The 20227-nt window shown below is 43.1% G+C and overlaps 1 protein-coding gene across 1 annotated transcript in view; it reads left to right on the forward strand.

Annotated features, from left to right (window-relative positions):
- LOC138412069 (SCO-spondin) overlaps positions 1-20227 on the forward strand; it is a 50193-nt gene that overhangs the window by 9117 nt on the left and 20849 nt on the right. The window contains exons 26-61 of the mRNA XM_069534694.1: positions 37-222; positions 498-569; positions 730-856; positions 942-1075; positions 1421-1618; positions 2083-2232; positions 2871-3050; positions 3898-4014; positions 5073-5222; positions 5336-5488; positions 5712-5927; positions 6529-6633; positions 7237-7381; positions 7492-7703; positions 8375-8593; positions 8754-8860; positions 9250-9403; positions 9534-9633; positions 9866-10038; positions 10167-10403; positions 10561-10748; positions 11193-11313; positions 11653-11803; positions 11973-12112; positions 12320-12466; positions 13261-13383; positions 13761-13916; positions 15544-15660; positions 15777-15938; positions 16134-16352; positions 16573-16743; positions 17093-17227; positions 18385-18600; positions 19249-19427; positions 19706-19808; positions 19926-20084. Coding sequence (XP_069390795.1) covers positions 37-222; positions 498-569; positions 730-856; positions 942-1075; positions 1421-1618; positions 2083-2232; positions 2871-3050; positions 3898-4014; positions 5073-5222; positions 5336-5488; positions 5712-5927; positions 6529-6633; positions 7237-7381; positions 7492-7703; positions 8375-8593; positions 8754-8860; positions 9250-9403; positions 9534-9633; positions 9866-10038; positions 10167-10403; positions 10561-10748; positions 11193-11313; positions 11653-11803; positions 11973-12112; positions 12320-12466; positions 13261-13383; positions 13761-13916; positions 15544-15660; positions 15777-15938; positions 16134-16352; positions 16573-16743; positions 17093-17227; positions 18385-18600; positions 19249-19427; positions 19706-19808; positions 19926-20084 — 5622 coding nt within the window. The remainder of the gene's footprint in view (positions 1-36; positions 223-497; positions 570-729; positions 857-941; positions 1076-1420; positions 1619-2082; positions 2233-2870; positions 3051-3897; positions 4015-5072; positions 5223-5335; positions 5489-5711; positions 5928-6528; positions 6634-7236; positions 7382-7491; positions 7704-8374; positions 8594-8753; positions 8861-9249; positions 9404-9533; positions 9634-9865; positions 10039-10166; positions 10404-10560; positions 10749-11192; positions 11314-11652; positions 11804-11972; positions 12113-12319; positions 12467-13260; positions 13384-13760; positions 13917-15543; positions 15661-15776; positions 15939-16133; positions 16353-16572; positions 16744-17092; positions 17228-18384; positions 18601-19248; positions 19428-19705; positions 19809-19925; positions 20085-20227) is intronic.

Below are 20227 nucleotides of genomic sequence, written 5' to 3' on the forward strand. Positions count from 1 at the left end.
AGCCATTCATTTTTTAAATGTTTTTCTGTGATGAAGGAGCCGAAGTGTGCGATGACTGTCCCTCAGGGACATACTGTCTGTCAGGGGAAGGTGTCCAGCCCTGTCCAGCAGGACACTACTGTCTCGGTGGTGGTGTCGAGGGCATCTTGCCTTGTCCCCCTGGCACCTACAGCCCACACTTTAGCCTCAGCCAAGTGGAGCAGTGCCTCATTTGTCCAGCAGGTGAAAGTGTTGCCACATGTTTGTCATCAATGCTCTGTCTACAAGACGCCGAGAGGTTGTCCTTATGTTGAGTGAGCTGAAACTGATGTTGATGCAGTACATTTTGATGTATTTGCTGGATGTGTTGAAATCAAATCATTTTAACAAAGGCAATAATTTAATGTTTTATTAAATGTAATTAACTGGAGGGAGAATATTTTCCATTGTTATAAAGACTTTTTTCATGCCATTTTCTCACTGCAATGACATTCTCTGTTTCCATGCTTTAAAAACAGCGTTCTACTGTGAGGACTGGGGTCTGTTTGAACCCACTGGACCCTGTCAGGCTGGTTATTACTGCTTGGCAGGTACACGTGTATGATACTTGCACAGCTTTTGACTTACTAGTGGACAATAAATCAACCAAATGCTAAATATTGCTTATAATCTAACTAACAGACCTGATGCTCCAAAACTGCCTCAATGGATTAGATGACTGATTCTAACTAAAATGTGAAACTTCTCAAGGTGTAAACTTTCAGATCCCAGATGGCAACTTCAGCACAGGAGTAGGAGGAGCATGTCCAAAGGGGAGCTACTGTCCTGAAGGCACCAGTATCCCGCTGCCCTGCCCACCAGGGACCTACTCCAACAGGTTGGTTTGGCCAAAACCTTACACATAATGTACACAGCACTGTGTTACAGTATGTAACTACATGTTTGTGTGCGTATGATTGCAGTCTCCATCTGACAGACATCTCTGGCTGTAGTCCATGTCCTCCCGGTCACTTCTGTGGTAGTGCAGGTCTCACTCGTCCATCTGGCCTGTGTGAGGCTCGATTCTACTGTCTTGGGGGAGATTCAACAGCCACAGGTAAAATGGCTGAAACACTTTTTATTATTTACTTGATTTAATTTGTGCCTCAAATATCAACACATTGATTCAATTTATCATAGGTGAGTAGTTATATATATATATATATATATATATATATGTTGGGTGAAATAAAATAGTGGAGATTGACTGTGTGAATGGAAATCTTATGAATAGGCATCAGATATGAAAGAAACAGATGCTGATGAATGGATGGAATCTGAATATGTGAGGGTGTTTAGTTGAATGAATGTTTGCTGAATTAATCAGTATTTATCACATTAAGGGCTCAGCGGTCATAATCTCACTAATTTGCTTCATCTAATTGCTTTTTTTCTTCTCCAGGCTCTGAAGGAGGTCTTTGCCCACCAGCTCATTACTGCCCTGAGGGCACCGCAAGCCCAGTGCCATGTCCAGCTGGAACCTACACCAACCTCACGGGCCAGTCACTTTGTTCCCGCTGCCCCGCTGGATACTACTGTCCAGAAAAGACTGGCAACTTCACCAAGTTCCCCTGTCCCCCCGGATTCTACTGCCCTGATGGTAGATGTGGCCGAAAACACAATTAGTGATGGTTGTGCGTGCATAGATTAACGGGATCTTCTTCAAAATTTACATTCTCATCACTACCAACCCCCTCAATACTGTTGGTCACACATTTTTGTTCAAGATCCAAACATACTTCTTCGAGGAATCAACGCTAATTTTGAAATACGTCCTATCTCACAATGTTGAAGAAAGTTCCCTGACCCATACCACACCCTGTATGTTTCATGGTAATCTGTCCAGCAGATTTTGTGTAATGCTGCTTAACTGATAGACAAACTAACAAACATCAATGCAAACATAACCTCCTTGGCGGAAGGTAAAAAAGAGCACCGAAAGATTTTCTCTGGTTTGATAAACTCTTCCTTCAACCTTACAAAACAGATCAAAACAGTGATACAATTCAAAACACCAACATAGCTTGTGCCACTTTTTAATATCTACTTGAATTATGTACATAGGGACCAGACATGCCACCCAGTATCCCTGCCCTCGTGGATACTACAACCCAGAGCCCATGACTCAGAGTCTGGACAGCTGCCTACCTTGTCCTCCAGGACACTACTGTGAGAAGGAGAGGCTGACCAAAGTGTCTGGAAAATGCAAGGCTGGTCAGTAATAGTGTCTTTGTTTACTTCTACAAAAGATGCAATCACAGCTGTACAGCCTAGTTTCTCAGTGTCAGGACTTTGTACTCAGTGCGAGACTATTTATCCCTCGGGGCCAGGAAGCCAGTCTTAGTCAGGCTGCGAGAATTGGAGTAAGGGAAAAAAAAGCGAGTGCATGTTAAGCACAAAACGTCCCGGTTCCACACGAGACACATCATTCATTATTTATCTTCTTTTCTTTATACACTTTAACTCAATTCAGTCACAACAGCAACTTTTAAATAAGCCATTCTGAATTATTTGTTAATGTATAAAGATGCGAAACAGTCAGGCTTTATATGTCAACCACAAAAAGCATAGTCTCAGTGTCTGGCAGGTATTAGAACACTGGCTTCCTTTTATTAATAAACATTTGTTTTCTCTTGGATGACTCATCTCCCCCCCCTTACTGTCTTCCTGCTGTATTCAGCCTCCCAATCCCCCCATGCTGAGGGAGTTATCATATGATGTCAAGTGTCAGTGATGCTACAGAGTACGTCAGGAGCAAATGTTTTATAAATCAGAGACAGACAGCACACAATAATAAATCACTGTCCTTGTCTCCCACTCTGTCTCTGGCTGCTGTTTTTTTCTCCTCTCAGGTTGGTTCTGCGTGTCCGCAGCATGGAACTCTCAGCCTTTCGACCTCGACAATTACACAAATGCCAACTGTCTATGTCCAGCTACCTCCACAGGGGGGCACTGCCAGGTGGGATTTTACTGCCCCTTGGGTAGCTCAGAGCCCCTCCCTTGTCCACCGGGAACCTTCTGTAACATCTCAGGTGCTTGGACACACAACATCACACAAGCATGCACAGCAGCTTTAAACCACAGTCAGCAGGGCAGTGGTCTTTGGCAGTGGTTCGTTAAATGCTGCAAGGATTTCCTGTTTTTCATTCAAAACTAACACGTGTAATGATATCAAATATGGGTTCTCATTTAAAACTTCAACCCGCTGCAGTGTTTGCACAGTAACACTATGTGACATTCAACAGAGGTTAAAGGCTGAACCCAAACTAAGGACATTGCTGTTCATGGTCGGCACCCTAAGGCCTGCTTGGTGCCTGCAGAAGTTACATATGACCCTTTCCGACATTTGCTTATCTGTCGCTATAAATCCTAAAAAGATAGAAAAATATCCTGCAATATAATAGAATTGTATTTAAATTAATAATAATAATAAAGACACATTAAAATATTTAATAAAATGAAGGGTAACATAAAATAGTGTAAAATGTTTTGCACCATGACAAAGAGATATTATATTGTAAATATGTCATAGTATTTCAAATATTTATACATACACATTTATGATGATGAAAGTATCATTATTATTTTGAGGTGAATATATTGGTTTCTGTCTCCTTCAGGTCAGTGCAGCTATTGTTTATTTGTTCTGGCCACTACCAGTACTGTGATGACATGATCATATGATGTGACAAATACACATGGTATAATCCTTTGTTTATTGAGGGCTGACAGAGTTTGGTATATAAATAGAGAAGTATAAATGGATTACAAGCCCAAGAGGAACACATTATTCTGCAGAAAATAATTGCAGTCTCTATTCGCCACACTCTTCATGATATTTGGAGGATATGAAACAAACGTACTTATGCTTCTCAAAAGGTTTGGCTCTGCCTGTGGGTCCCTGCTCTCCTGGGTTTTACTGTGCAGGAGGAGCCACTGAGGCCAGACCAGCAGATGGAGAAACAGGCAGCATCTGTCCACCTGGGACATACTGTGGTAAGTCTTGCTTTACTGCCTTGGAATGGTTCAATCTATAATTTGCCAGCACAGATTTTAAGCCTGTGAATAAAATGCTTGGCGAAGTGGACATTACATTGCTTCCACAGAAGACTGAAATAATGATTCTAACATTTATAACTGAGCGTCCATTGCTTTTATTGACTAAGAGCAAACAAAGAGTTAACCCTTGTCTATGTTTAAATCTATATATTTATTCCTATATAGGAAGTGGAGGACATATAAACAAAAGTAGGCTGAGGGTGCTGAGAGAAAGACAAGATTTTCTTTCCACAGACCAAAGGAATGCAAATTAGTTGGACTGAGATTTTCAAATAGCTTTAACTATGACTCAGGTGGGTTTGCCTCACTGAATAACCAACAGGTATGAGTGTGAGTCATCTTGTATCTATTTGTGTTCGCCCATTGATGAGCTGTTGACCTGTGTCAGGAGCCTCCCCACTTTCTGCTCCGTGTGTCCTGCATCAGATCCCTGCCTCAGCTTTGTTTATTTTTGCTGCCGTCTCTTGTGACTCTCCATCTGCCCACAAGATGTCCTCGGACTTACATCTACTCACACCCGCCTACTCACCCACTCATGACTGCCACACCCACCTCACCTATTTCCCATTCATGTATATCCCATCCTTCCCCCACTCATTTGCCATTCATGTTTTTTCTTTAGTCACACACAGTCAAACACAGCTCTTTGTCTATCACACATATACTGCCTTCACGGGCAATTTGGGGGTTCGGTCTCATACTAACCAACGTTCTGGTTCATGCATGGCCTGCTCTACCTCCTGAGCCATAGCTGCCAATCCTTTTTATGCCAGTATATGCCTCCTGCCTGCTTTTATCACCATCAAGTCTAATAAATGTACTGCGCTGTCCTGGCTTGACTCGCCTGTGTCTGCATTTCAGTGCTCTGTCGCTCACATCGTATAAACCATAACATCCTGATACAAGCTGCAGTGCCTTGTAAGCATTGGTATGCAAAGACAATCCACCGACAGATGACTGAATGACAGCCTTTTCTGATTATTTCCTCTTTACAGTCGAGGGCTCAGGAGAGCCAGAGTTGTGTCCAGCTGGTTCTTTCTCACCGGTGCCAGGTCTAACCAGCAAGTCTGGCTGTCAGCCCTGCATAGCAGGGCTCTACTGCAGAGGAGCAGGCCTCAGGGCTCCGACTGGACCCTGCAGTCAAGGTCAGGACATACACTGTTTCATAAATCATTTTAAGAACTTTTTTTACATCCTTTGGAAGCTTCAACTTCCGTTCCATCCTGTTCACACTCTGCTGTGTTGTGTCATTTGATAGGCTACTGGTGCCCTCCTGGTCAGACTGTGGCTACAGCTCTGCCATGTCCTTCCGGCCATTTCTGCACACAGGGTAGTGCAGCCCCAGAGCCCTGCCCACCAGGAACCTACCAGGACAGAGAGAGACAGGAAGTCTGCTTTGTCTGTGAGGCAGGTAGGAGTCGTCCTCACCATTTTTTTTACCATCTCAGCAGAAGCATGTAGTTCATATTTTTGTTTTGCTGAACAGGGTATAATGAAAACAGCTCTCAATCTACCAAGCAAATGTCTCCCACTTATGATATACTGCACCTTTCATGTTTGTTTAAAGTATTCTGTGTTTCATTTTACATCACCACACTGGCTTATTTAAAAATACACATTTCTCCTCTTTCAAGGTTCCTACTGTGATATGAGACTGGGGGAAGCTAACACCTCTTTGCCAAGGCCATGCCCTAAAGGACACTACTGCCCTGCAGGTACAGCCCTGCCCAACCAACACCCCTGCCCTGTAGGCACCTTCAACCCGAGACAGCGCACAGGCAGCCCAGCAGACTGCATGCCATGTGTTGCTGGACACTACTGTCCTTCTGTGGGACTGCCAGAGCCTACAGGTGAGAAAACATCTCTCCATTCCTCCCCCATGTCTTTTTCTTATTGTTTTACAATTATTTTCAGCAGTTACTGTTATTTAAATTAAATTGTTAGATATGATATTTGACTGGACAAGATTTCTGCGAAAAATGGCGGCAGGATGGGATATGGGCCAAGAAATAATCCATTTAATTTGGACAAAGGGGCATTTTTTTGCTTTCTTTAATATTGTGAGATATTTTATTTTGAGTTATTTCCCAGGGAATAATTCAAGGATCTAGATGAAAAAATCATACATATTTAGGACTGATATCTATGAGCGTGTGAAATTCAGTGCAGCTTGATTGAATTTAAGGAGACTGTTGGGCCTTGGGGGAGGTATGCGCTCGACTGAGTGCCATTATTGTTTCTCATCTAACTCCAGTGCTGATAGCTGTGGATTTGCACTATTTGCAAATGTTGTGAGATTTATCTCAGAGAGTATATCTCTAAATCTAGGTCAAAAAAATAATGAAGTTTGATCAGATTGTTAATACTGGGAAACTAGGAGTTGGTGATCTTTAGAAATTTGGGCTGTAGGTGTTTTACTGATAATGTCTCGTAATATTCATGTATCCATAGGACCATGCCATGCTGGTTATTGGTGCAGAGAGGGAGCATCCTCTCCCAGCCCGCTGGATGACCTCTCAGGCTCCCTGTGTCCACCTGGTCACTACTGCCCCTCAGGTTATTGGCTCGTTCTCCTTTAATAAGCGAGCAGCCATCATACAGCGGCTTGAATCCTGCTATATAATGATGATGCCTGCATTTCATCAAGTTACAGGGGATGGTCCACATTTTCAAAATAGTGTTTTTTGCAATGCAATGCTGATGCAGCTTTTTTTTATAGGTTAATATACTCAAATTTATTCTGTATGAGGGTATTAACATTCTACTCTACTATATTCCTGGGCTAAAATGTTTTATTCATGGTATTTATCATTCGGTGGCATACACGTCCTGACAGCATTTGTCTTGTAACTTTTGATACTCGTTTCTTCAAATTAATTTTTACGCTTGTTCTCTCACACTCAGGGCACTGACCCATACTTTAAAAATGATGCCCTCGGGTACACTCTGCCTTTTGCTGAGTTGCCCCACACTTCATGCAGCAGCGCTTTATAAGAGTGTCTCACTCTAATGCTGCTCACAATGTGTAAAACATTGTCACTGTGTGTTGTATCACCACACCCAATTACTGCACCGCTCCTGTCATGTGCTAACACTTTTTTGCACAGCTCTATTTTGTTGAGTTGAAATGTAGAGTTGGTTTTTGCTTCATCTTTCCAGGCACCACAGCTCCCTGGGCCTGCCCTGAAGGAAGCTTGTCAAACACCTCTGGCCTGGGCAGCCAGGAGGACTGCAGGCCCTGTGTGGGGGGATTTTACTGTGGCTCTGCTGGTCTCACTAAACCAAGTGGACCATGCAGTGCGGGGTACACCACATTCACATTTAATGAACATGACTTCCATTGTTATTTAGACTAATACCTTAAAAATGCCATCATATTTATTTGAAAATGTAATTCCTGTAATTGTCCTGCAGGTATTACTGTGCAGAGGGAGCCATCACATCCACACCTACAGATGGAATTACAGGGGGACCTTGTCCAGAGGGTTACTTCTGCCCAGAGGGAACTGTTCAGCCTGTACCGTGTGATCCAGGGACGTATGTGGCTGTTACACATGCTACTCAGTGTGAACCCTGTGAGCCAGGCTGGTACTGTGTGTCTGGCACTCTGCACCTGTGTCCTGCAGGTTTGTAGTTTCTCTACAGATCCCCTGAAGTCCCAAAATATTATATATTTTTTATCTTGTGTGCAGATGATAAATTATTTGTGCAAACACAATTGCCATCTGTGGTAAATGCATTGAAAACAACACTAAGTTGCGTTTATAGCTTTTAAGATTTTTTTAATTTCTCAAGTCTTATGAAACATAGTCCTTCTGTTTGCTGAGCCTGTTGTCCTTCAGCATGCACTGCAATTGATTCCTGACAATCCTGTGTCTCTGTGGAAGAGCAACAAGAATTTCATTGTGTGACATACCCAGGTGAAAATAAGAGTTTTCTCCATCAATGGTACACATCTGGTGGCTGTGTGCATCTGAATGATTAAAACACAAATATCTTCTTAAAATAAATGTCTTGTATGCACAGGATAATTGTCTCGTTGCAACAAGTTATTAACTTTCTCCCACAAGATAATAACAATCTTGTGTGCACAAGATTGAAAAAATATAATCTTTTGGGACTTCATGGGCTCCGTAGTTTTCGGTTAAAATATTTGAAATATACTTTATATTTTTATTTTCATGCTAATTTTACGAAATTATCAAGCGAAACAATACTGATCAGATAAAAAGTGGATGCACAAAAATGTAAGCCTTCTTATTTATTAATTTCCTGGTTTATGGTCTGTGACATGTAGGTTTTTACTGCCCTGAAAGAACTGGATTTGACTTGAGAGGCTGTCCAGAGGGAACTTACGGTCCTGACCCAGGCTACTGGTCCATCTCTCAGTGCAGACACTGTGACGGCGGCCATTACTGCTCCTCCAGAAATGGCACAGCTGTCACTGGACCGTGTCAGGAAGGACATTACTGCTCACGTGGAAACTCCTCTCCACGACCCGTCTCACAGGCTGCAGGTAACACATACATTACTCACCTGACAGCCACTGCATGTTCACAAATCCAGGAGATACAGCACAGAATGGTCCAACGTAATCACGTTTTTTCGGGTAAACTGGTAATCCTGTTGTAAGATGGTTGACAAATGGCACCTGTGTTCTGTTTGTCTCTCACCAGGAGAGGGAGGGCCATGTCCTGCCGGTCATTACTGCCCCCGGGCCTCCATCCATCCTCTGCCCTGTCCACGTGGAACATTCTCTAACCTCACCAAATTAATCTCCCAGGTGGCTTTGACTCACTATTCTACTCACATATATCATTGACAGGGATCAAGCCAGACATCTATCTGCTCAGAGTTACTCCAGGATGGAATTTGAATGGAGTCATCCATTTTTTTTGTGTCCTTTTTCATTCCAAAGTAACCGCCAATAACACAACTGGCTCTGTCCTGGTTGTGCTGATAATAGAAACAGGCATTGGGTTTAAAAAAAGGATTTAATAAATGATGAATGAAATGAAGCAGGAAAACAATTGCATATCGTTCTTTATTGTCTCAACCAATCAATATCTAAACCAAAATCGATGTTGCAATGAAGCAAACTCTTTTCCTTTTCCTTTGTTCAACAGCCTCTCTGTCTTTGTCTGTCGCTATCTCTCTCATTTCCCCTCTCAGGAGGATTGCCAGCCATGTCTCCCTGGTTACTACTGCGATACCATGGGGCTCTCGGCGCCTTCAGGAGAATGCTGGGAAGGTTTCTTTTGTCTGGGGGGTGCAGGTCGGCCCGACCCTCCTCTTGGAGACAGTTGTGGTGGACCGTGCCCGAAAGGTTATCAGATCCCTCCGAATTTAGACAACTGCAATTCATTTTTCAAATGTGTGTGAGTCTGTGTGTGTGTCTGTGTGTGTCTGTGTGTGTCTGTGTCTCCCCTCTATGACTCTTGTCTTCACACAACCAGGTTATTACTGCTCCGAGGGCTCGGTGACTCCTCAGCAGTGCCCCCTGGGAACCATCAGTACAGAGGACGGCCGAGCCAGCTGCAGTGGCTGTCCCCAGGGGTAAACTCACTTATAGGCCACACACACTCACGCCGCACTGTAAACATGCACACTTTCACATACGGACATGATGGACTATGCAGGAACTGTAAATATAGATACAGTACATGTTTTGCATGTTAACACACATATTTTTCTTCTCGGTTTGCATACTTATATACACAGACAGACAGAAGTTGCTACTACAAGTAGCCCAGACCAAATTAGTCCTCTCTTGTTTTTGTCTGGGCAGATTTTATTGTCCTGTCAGTAGTAATGGCTCTTCTTCAGGGAGTTATGAATGTCCGGTGGGTCATTACTGCCCGTCTGGGACCTGGTCCAAACACCAGTACCCGTGTCCACCTGGATCCATCAACCCTCACACTCGGATGGCAACACCCCAGGACTGCTCACCCTGCCCTCCAGGTCACATGCCATTTGCTGCTAATACATTTTTATAGATATAAACTAGATCACAACCCAAATTCATACAGTGTGGAGTTGTTTTCCATTTCGCCCAATTTCACTCACATTTCCTCATCCTCTCAAAGCAGGCTCCTTCTGTGCATCCCCTGGGAAGGGTGTTGTAACGGGCCAGTGTGGTGCTGGTTACTACTGCTTCTCTGGGGCCTCGTCACCCACACCAGAGGATGGAGGGACGACAGGTGACAGATGTCCCGAAGGTCATTACTGTCCCCAGGGCTCCTCTGCACCACTGCCCTGTCCCATAGGATATTACAGCAACGAGACCAGGAACATCCATCTTTCCAGCTGCCTGCCTTGTCCTCCAGGTTGGCACTAATTCACCTCATGTTGTATACAACCATGTTTAAGTATGTCTTTTATCACTCAGATGTTTAAGATCCCATTACATAACTATATTTATCGAGGGTTAATCTCCTCATTCAATGGTTGTGACTGCTTGACAGTGCTGCTTTTGTTTTATAGGCTTCCTGTGTGTCACCAGAGGGCTCTCTTTCCCTTCTCATATCTGTCCTGGCGGCTCTTACTGTCCAGGCCGAGACAACGGCAGTGTAAAGTCCTCTATACCCTGTTTACCTGGAAACATGTGCCCACCGGGAACTGACAGGCAGGTGTCCTGTTCACCAGGGACCTACCAGGATTTACCAGGACAGGTGAGGAAGATGAGTAATATTCTGATATCTCCTGCAGTTCAAATGTGGTCTGAATAAAAATAACCTACAGTGTATGGCTTGATATACTGGACTGAAACATGTTTATGAGAAGTAATTAAAACCAAACCCAGATCCAAAATGGTGCTCTTGACTAAATGGATATGGCCTATAAAACATAAGTTCTTCAACTACGGTCACACTGTGTTGTCTTCATTCTGAGGGGAACTTAGGGCTCCCCTGAAATCAAATAGATAATATTCCAGCCAGCCCATCTCTTTCAACATCTGTGTGTACTGTAAACAGTTGATGGCTGAGCTTTTATCATCTCCAACACAATCATCTAAAAGGTTATTGTCTGTTTATATCCATCAATATCTGTAGTCATAATTTTGTGTTTGTGCTGTGTATTAAAAAAAATGATGTGTGTGATTTACTCCTCCACAGCCAGAGTGTGTTGAATGTCCAGCAGGATTTTATTGTCCTGGCTCAGTAGAGGCTGACACTGGGCATGTGTCTGGGACTCAGACTCCCGTGCTGTGTCCTGAAGGACACTACTGCCCAGCAGGTAGGATACAGCAGTGTGGCAAGTCTAACACATTCATGACAAATGTTGTCAGATAGAAATATGTGGGACACCAGTGATGCTGCAGGGTCAGTGAGGTTGATTAACTAATGCTGTGATGCATTGCATGCAAAATGTTCTGCAATATCCTTCTGGGTTTGTGAGAACTCGTGAAACAAGTGGCTTGAACAGGAAATGGCTTCTAATTTTGCAAATAGACACTTTTGAGCATATTCAAAATAAGGGTGTTGAACAGCATCCTTATCTTCTAATATGCTCTGTAATGTTCTGTTATGTTTATTCGACTACCATCTGCAGATATTAAATGCTATTAATCCACAGGAACACAGTCTGGTGTAGCATTTCCATGCCCAGCTGGTGCCTTCAGCCGGCAGATGGGGTTGTCCAATAAGTCGGGCTGCGAGCCTTGTCCACCAGGGAGATACTGCAGTTCCTCCGGACTGACTGCTCCCACCGGGGTCTGCTCTCCTGGGTAAACACAGGCACAATGAACACACATACTCCACCATGTTCATAGACAGGACTATGAAATGTATGACATCCTGTTTGTCTTTAATACTGTCCCTATAATTGCACCTCCTTTGTGCTCTGTCTCTCATTACTTGCTACATCCCACATCCTCATCCTTCCTCTGCTCCTAGTTACCTCTGTATCAGTGGTTCTGTTTCTGCCCAGCCAGAGGAAGGCCCAACAGGAGGCCCCTGCTCTGCAGGGTCCTACTGCCCCCAGGGCACCATCTATATGGTTCCCTGCCCCGCAGGCACCTTCAGCTCAATAGACGGTGACATGTAACACTATACAATTACACAGATACACTGTTCCTGACATTTGAACATAATAGATTTATAGCAGAAGTTATTCATGTTGCTAAATGTACATTTTTGTATTGAAGGATTTCCCTTAAACCAAGTGAAACGGAAATGTTAAACCTCTAAGTTAATTATAACAAACTTCCTATCAGATATGAGTTGTGTTCTTGATTTATCAGGGGCGGTTTCCAAAGAAGCGTGTCAGCCATGTTTACCTGGTTATCACTGTGCAGAGGTTGGCCTCTCCTCCCCATCTGGGCCATGCGACCCTGGCTTCTATTGCACAGGTGGATCCACAACAGCCACACCTTGGGGGAAACTCACAGGTAACAGGCTTTTCCTTCTTTCCCCTCATGAAGAGTTAAATCCAGGGTTGATAATCCTGGAAAAGCTAGCAGGAGCTGGCTACACTTTGAAGATATGCAACTGTTACATCCCACCCCCCCCCATCGGCCTTCTTGTCAAAGCTACGCCACCAATACACATGAACAATCACACACAATTGCTTTCCAGTGACTAGTTGGCAAATGTTTGACTAACGTCTTTGCTTCAGCAGTGCATTTCTCTCTGGTGGAAGACTGTGGTCATGTGCAGTGAGAGCACATGCAGGGTGCATGCAGGCAGGCAGGTCGGTTAGTGACATACAGGTATACACCAGCGAATTATCTCTTTCCTGTGATTGGTCGTGTTTATTACAGACCTGCAAGGGGCCACATACTCCGGCTTCTTCTCCTAAATTTTCCAGACGACTTTATTTATTGATGGCTGATGATCGACATATGAAGAAGATTTCAACAATAAGATTTAACTTACAAAACTTGCCTTTTATTAAATGCATGGCAACAAACACAACTGCTTCTTATTGAAATTGGATTTGTTATATAAAAAGCTAAGGTAATATTTAAAGAGCTTGTAAAATACAGTACTGTGCACCTTTTTCCTGATTGTACTACTGTTTTTACGTAACAATTTCATGGCCTTTGACTCCACAGTCTCGCAAAACATTTACATCTCTCTCTCAATTATTTTTCATCTTTGCACTGCAGGAAATGGCTCTGGGCTTTTATTTCACTTGTTAAGCAAATGAGGAATGGCATGCAATAAAGGTCCATTGTCTCAGTTGCAGGAGATTTCACAACCCCACATCCTGGCAATTCAATCCTGGGTTCGTTCCATGGTGACGTGTGTCCTGTGGGCCACTATTGTCCTCGAGGGAGTTCAAAGCCAAGTCCCTGTCCTCCAGGTAAAAAGAAAATGGGATGTAAAGTATTCCCGTTCGCATGAATCATGAATATGTTGCTTAAGAGAAGCATACGTGAAAGTCCCCTGTCGTTTTTCCAAAAGATCTGTGTCTGACCTCTTGCCTTTTTATTACTAAGGTTGTGTACAGTGCCATAAAAACCCCAAACTTTAGAGGTGGTCGTAAAACCTAATGCAGGTCCAATAAAACCATCATAATGGTCAGGCAGCTGCTTAACTAAGTGAATTAAAACAGACACACATAAGACTGTCAAGCCATGTTATTTCCTTTTCTCTCTGTGAGTGTGATTGTGTGAAGGGCAGAAAGTAATATAGGGGAAGCTATTTTAACTCCCTTGATAATTTGTGTTCTTCACATAGGCACTTTCTTGGGGAAGTCTGCAGCTGAGTCAGAAGCTGACTGTGAAGCTTGTTACCCTGGTTCTTACTGCCCCTCATGGGCTCAGATCTCTGCTGACCTCCTGTGCCCCGCAGGGTGGTTCTGTCCACTACGCTCAATGTCTGGACGTCAGCCAGGTACAGTAGGAATGATCCCGGGTCAGCTCAGGTTTAATCACACTAGTCTTTCCACTTCATCATTTCTCTTTTCCTTTTTGAAGTGTTTTATAGTTTGCCTAGTTTTCAAACAGCTGGCCGAAATATACTCACATGATGAGATCAGTACAGAGGAACAAACTTATCTTGTATGCAACTAAAATAAGGTTGTACTGTAGTGCAACTTAACATATGAATGACATTGCAGATCTCAGACAAAATACTGTTAAGAAATGATTATACTATGGAGTTGAAATTATATTAAATTAAAGCTAATTACAATTGCGATACCATGAGCAATACTGACATACTCCATGTGGCATTTGTTGTTGCACTGTTTTCAGACTTTAGAATAATGTTCTGATCATCCAACTGGCTTTTAAGATGTATTTGATTTAGGAAGTAGGTGAATTTCCTCACCCCATGAAGAAACTCCATAATCTGAAAGTCTTTCTGGAAAACTAAATATGGCCAACACAGCAGACATGTGTTTTTATTGAACAGTGTTCTCCCTTTTGTTCAGTCTCAACACAACCATAGACTGTATTAAAGATGGACGACATGCCGACAAAGCAAAGCGCATTGATCGCCACCTGGTGGCTGGATGCATTATCGGTCACAACTTCTTCCTCCTCGTCCTAGTTGAAGGATGGGACGCAGGTCAAACTAAAACATAGACATCAATACAATATTGTTGAATGTGGTTTCTACATTATAGTGGTTCTTATCACACTGGTGTATGTTCAACTGTTAAGTTTTCTGTAAATCTGTTTTTCGTTTTTTATTCGATTATGAAAAAATCAGAGTGAAATTACATGATTGGCAGCTGAGACTGACTCGAGATTGGTTGACGGAATGTATCGCCAGGGCCTCAGTCTTGCGGCTCCATTTCCCAAACGCTACTGTGCAGACTTAGGCTCCTAATGCCCAAGATGCCCAAGACAGTATCTTGCATTATTTGCCCTAATTTCTGTATATTAAGAGCAAGTGGAGCTGCATTGTCCAGCTTTATATACAGTCTATGGCCACTGCTGATGGATATTTGTAGTTGTGGTTTTAATGACTTTGGGATGAGGTGTTGGGATTATTTCTGCCCTGATAATCTATTTGTTCAGTAACTGGTCCTCTAACAAGTAGTGCGAAGCAGAACTCATCCCTCACATGATTAAGCTGGCTATACAATGGGGGTGATTCTATTCCTAGGATGAGCTCCTCTAATATCCTCTAATATTGCATGTACTTCTAGAGATTCTTTTGAGAGGCATCCTCGTCCCCTCTTCACCTTTCATTGAAAATACTTTTTGCTAATTTGAGCATGAAATGGCCCAGAACATAAAAATTGTCTCCAGCTCATGGTTGTCAGTCAGGGCACCTGCTGCTGAGCCTGCTTTCTCTTCTCCGTGCCTCCCACAGGATATGGTGCAGGATGCATTATGATCAGTCACTGTTGGCTTCATTGCTATGTGTCTCTGTCACACCACACTGGGCATGGTGAAATTAATCGCTATTCTTTTTCCATGAATAACTACCTCCTTGGTGTACTTAGGATAAATCATAGTAATTCTATAAATACTGTACATGAACTTATATTTTTCTGACTGTGTCACAGGACATCAGTGCCCACATGGCCACGCGTGCCCACATGGTAGCGCTGAGCCATCCATCTGTAGCCCTGGCACATTTCAGTCAACATCTGGACAGTCAACATGTAACATCTGCCCACCAGGTAATTAAAAAATAAAAACACTTGTGTATTCATAATGGATAAACAATAAACTGTTCATAAAGAAACAAAAGGAGACCTGAGGGTGAACATAAACTGAAACAAGCCACCTCTCCCAGGTTTCTACTGTATGGAAGGTTCGTCTGTGCCAACTCCGTGTCCGCCGGGCCACATCAGTCCATCGGCAGGCAAGACGTCCCTCAGTGACTGCTCCCCCTGCCCCCCTGGCTCCTTTTGCAACAGCAGTGCTCAGACTAAGCCATCTGGGCTCTGCCACCCAGGTCTGACAGTTTATTATCACACCGGGATATAATGTCAGAGAATTGAGCTACAGCAAAAAAAGGCTGTAGTTTCCTCTACTGTATTTTTGCAATGTATTGAGCTAATTTACATTGAATCACAGATCTAATTATATAGAAAAACCTCTATTTCAAAAATGTTTTTTTAGAGATGTCTAATTGTGTTGTCCACCACAGGACATTTTTGCTCCCTGGGATCCACTGAGCTTTCTCCTATCTCCCAGTCTCATGGAGATGTTTGTCCTATGGGACACTTCTGCCCTCTGGGTAGTGGGTCACCAAAACCTTGTCCTGTTGGCAGCTTCCTCCCAGAGCCTGGAGCTTCCTCCCCGTCTCACTGCCACCCTTGCCCCCCAGGGAAATACTGCCTCAGTCCTGGAGCCTCGCAGCCCACAGGTGGGAGATTTTGGCAGCTTTGCATTTGTCAAGGAAAGTCAAGGCCAGTGTTGTTCCAGAATTGTGAAACGCTACTCAAATTAGATTTTTTATGTAACTTTTAACCAATGTATTGAAACTAAATGACAATTTACTATGTTTATCAGTCTAAGCTGATAAATAAGGAGGTTTACAGTCAACCCAATGCTTGCAGCCCTATCATAATACCTCCCTTTGTTAGGTCTGTGTTCTGCAGGTTTCTTCTGCTCTGGAGGTGCACAAAGCCCCACACCTCGAGCCAGCTCCTCTCTGTTCAGCTGTCTGCATGAAATACTGGAGGCTTTTACCATTGAGACAGACACGGCCTTCTGGATGCACAATCTGTCTTTCTTCAGTAACTCCACTAACTTTGGTAAAACATGAACTTTTCTGGTTTGTAATTACACAATGAATGCCTCTGCCGAAAGAACAGTACATCAATTTCTTTAAACTGTTCAAGCAGAGAGCAGAACCTTAATGTGTCGTGATGAATGTCGCTCAAAGCAACAGCTCTCAGTTCGACCTTCCCCCGAAAGTATTCTGCAATTAATCATTGCCTTTTGGTGTTATGTCATACAAAGATGGTTGTACCCTTGACAGTCAAAACTGTTAAATCAGTTGTAGAGAGAGAAGATTGGCTTCTCTCTGGTTTCCTGTCTGCGAGACAAAGATATTAACTTAGACCTCTTTAATGCTTTTCAATCTGCCATATTTTATTATAGGGAGGGATGCTTCACGGATGGAAGTGGTAACGGCACCACAGGCAGATTCTGACCATAATGTGACTCACTCACCGCCGTGTCTTCAGAGTCCACATTACGCATGTTCCACCTACAGAGGAGATATATGCCCTAGAGGTGGGTAAATCTTCACTGTGAACTTGTGCACTCTATATGATACTTTGTTCATCTCCTTCAGCGTACACGTTATCTTGGAGATCGTGACACTGTAGACCAATCTACTTCAACAGCTGTGATATATGACTAATTGTGTGTGTGCCACATTCCAGATTTGATGCTTCATCTTAGTTTTATTTGGAAATTCTTTCAAAAACTAACTGACATCTTAAGGTAGTTTGGAGAATGAATATCCAGTTTGATTACTTTTATAAAAAGTAGAATGGCAGTCAGAGAGTGCTTACCTCTGCACACCACATTTAAATTCACTAGATCCAGATTTTACTCATAAATATCAGTCCCCAAGACGTCTGATTTTTTTCAGGATCATTTCATTATAATTCTGAGAAATTAATTAAAACCAATTTTGCATAACGCAAAAATACCTCATGATATTAAAGAAGTGGAATAAAAATCCTGTGGGTTAGGGGGTCGTCCTCTTCCGAGATACTGATCCCCAAATTGCCCCTGCTCACAGAGAAAGTGCTGCACATAGATGCACTGTATGAATGTGTGTGTGGATGGCAAAACTGTACTGACCCATACCACATCCTCTTGTGGTTATATGTCCAGTAGTTCCTGTCTACTCCTGCTAACTAACTGACAAACAAATACAGTCACAAAACAAAAGCTCCTTGGCTGAGGTAAGAATCAGGACAGAAAAAGCTTTATAACGGCACTCTATAATGACATTATCGTGTGACTCAGTAAAAGCAGCACAAGATAAATGCTGAAGCTGCAGATTAACCTCACTTTTTATGGTTTGAATCCCCCAATTTGAAGACGTGAAAGCCTGAATGCTGGAGCTGTTGGTCCTCCCTGGAGATTTTGTTGTGTGGCGATGCGCATAAAAACAGCAGCCGTGAAATAAAAGCTGATGTCAGACCAGCAGGGCACAGAATTAAATTCTCTCAACAAAGTAATTACAGCCCCCTGATACACAAGAAATCTGGTGAGTTAACAGTAAATACGAGCAGAAAATAGGTTTGTGGGAATTAAAAGTTCAGGGTTTGAGAAAGTCCTCCATCTGTGTGGGGTGTGTGAATTAGAACCGTAATCCTCCTGATTGGTGTTTTTCGGTACGGTAGAAGTTAATAGTCTTTGTGTTTATTTTTCAGGTTTCTATTGCCCCCTGGGTTCTGCCTACCCCCAGCCCTGTGAGGCTGGCTCTTATTGTAACCAGACGGGTCTAGATGCCCCGGTGGGTCCCTGTGCTGCAGGATATTACTGCCCCAAAGGCTCTTTTGACCCCCTTGCCACCCTGTGCCCCACCGGACACTACTGCCCTCTCGGAACTCCACTCCCTCTGCCCTGCCCTCTTGGAACCATAAAAAGTGAGAAATTTCTTTTGCATGTGTTATTGTTTGATTTAACTAAAAATCTCACTTAGTGTAGATTCCTTGTTGTGTGTGTGAACTGTTTAATCATCAAAACAAAAATCCTTTGAAAAGACAGAAAGGTTCGTTGTCCCCTGTCTTTTCTACAGTAATTAATTAATGTTGCATGAGAAATCAGACACAGTACTACTGTGAAAAAATACAGAGCTCAATCCTCCTTTGTTGCTCGAATTGTCCATTTTTAAATGCTAATATCCTCACATGAACCTGCTGTCTGTATCTGCCATTCACTGATGGGGAGAAACTAAAATTCTATTCAAACCTCTCTTTCTCCCCTGGGCGCTCATGAATAATTTCAGACACAAAGTGGTTTAATCTTGTGATTGTATTCATGTCTCGCGGCAGACAACTAGAATCCTATTAAAACATGCTGTAGCTCCTTTGACTGGATACGAATTCTAAACTGATGAGGGAATCAAAGTATGTACTTTGCATCATATTAACATTGTGATGTATCTTAATGCTTCCATTACCCCCGGCCACAGTGTGATTTGTTATTTCAGACACTGTGGGTTTATCTATACATCTGTGTGTACACAAACAAATCAGGACAGAATCAATTGATGGATTTTCCAAACTATTAAGGTTCCCGTGGTGGATCTACAGTTGAGGCTTGCCAGCTGTGTCCTCCAGGTCACTACTGCCACCAGAGCGGCAGAGCGGAGCCCAATGGTCAGTGTGCGGAGGGCTATTACTGTCCGGAGGGACAGAGCTCTAAGAGCCCACAACAACACGTCTGCTCAGCGGGACATTATTGTGAGAAGGTCAGCCATCCAGCGTTAGTCTTAAAGCTAGTGTCAATCATCGTCGCTGAATATTGCATGTGATGTCTCTGCATGAGTCTACCTCCCCTCCTCAGATATGATTTATATTCTCTAATGACAAGCGTGGTGCTGTTGCACTGCACATGCCAAGTCAACTGTCTCAGTCCTCCTTCCTGTGCTGTGTCTGTCTCCACTGTTATTGTTAGACCATGATTATTCCTGATGATGCATGTTATCTCCTGGATGTAAGGTCAAATGAATTTTAATGGTTGATTCAGGGAAGTGTCAGTCAGACTGCCTGTCTGCCAGGCAGCTACCAGCACAGACAAGGCCAGGGCAGCTGCGAGACATGCCCCGCTGGTTTCTACTGTCACTATCAAGGTAAAGTTGACAGGTGGATGACTGAGCATTAGCAGTGGAGAACATAAATGCATATCAATCTTTTAAATAATTATCAGGAATGACGTTTTTTTTTTAAAATCTTTACTTGAACATCAGGAATGACCCATCCCCTTCTGTGTGAGGGAGGATTTTATTGTCCCAGTGGATCAGCAAATCAGAGTCCATGTCCAGCAGGGACCTATGGAAACATGTCAGGGCTGGTTGAAGAACGACAGTGCTCCCTGTGTAACCCTGGGATGTTCTGTAAAGAAACCGGTACAATGCACCCACTCCCCTGACACCTATCACTTGCTTGTTATATGATTCTCATAGATGTCTATTTTGTAGACAGCTTTCCAGAGACAATTATAATTCAATGGCTGCTCTGTTGTTAGTGTGATTAAGAACCTTGCTGGAAT

The sequence above is a fragment of the Paralichthys olivaceus genome, chromosome 11 (genome assembly GCF_024713975.1).
Source record: "Paralichthys olivaceus isolate ysfri-2021 chromosome 11, ASM2471397v2, whole genome shotgun sequence".
Taxonomy (NCBI): Eukaryota; Metazoa; Chordata; class Actinopteri; order Pleuronectiformes; family Paralichthyidae; genus Paralichthys; species Paralichthys olivaceus.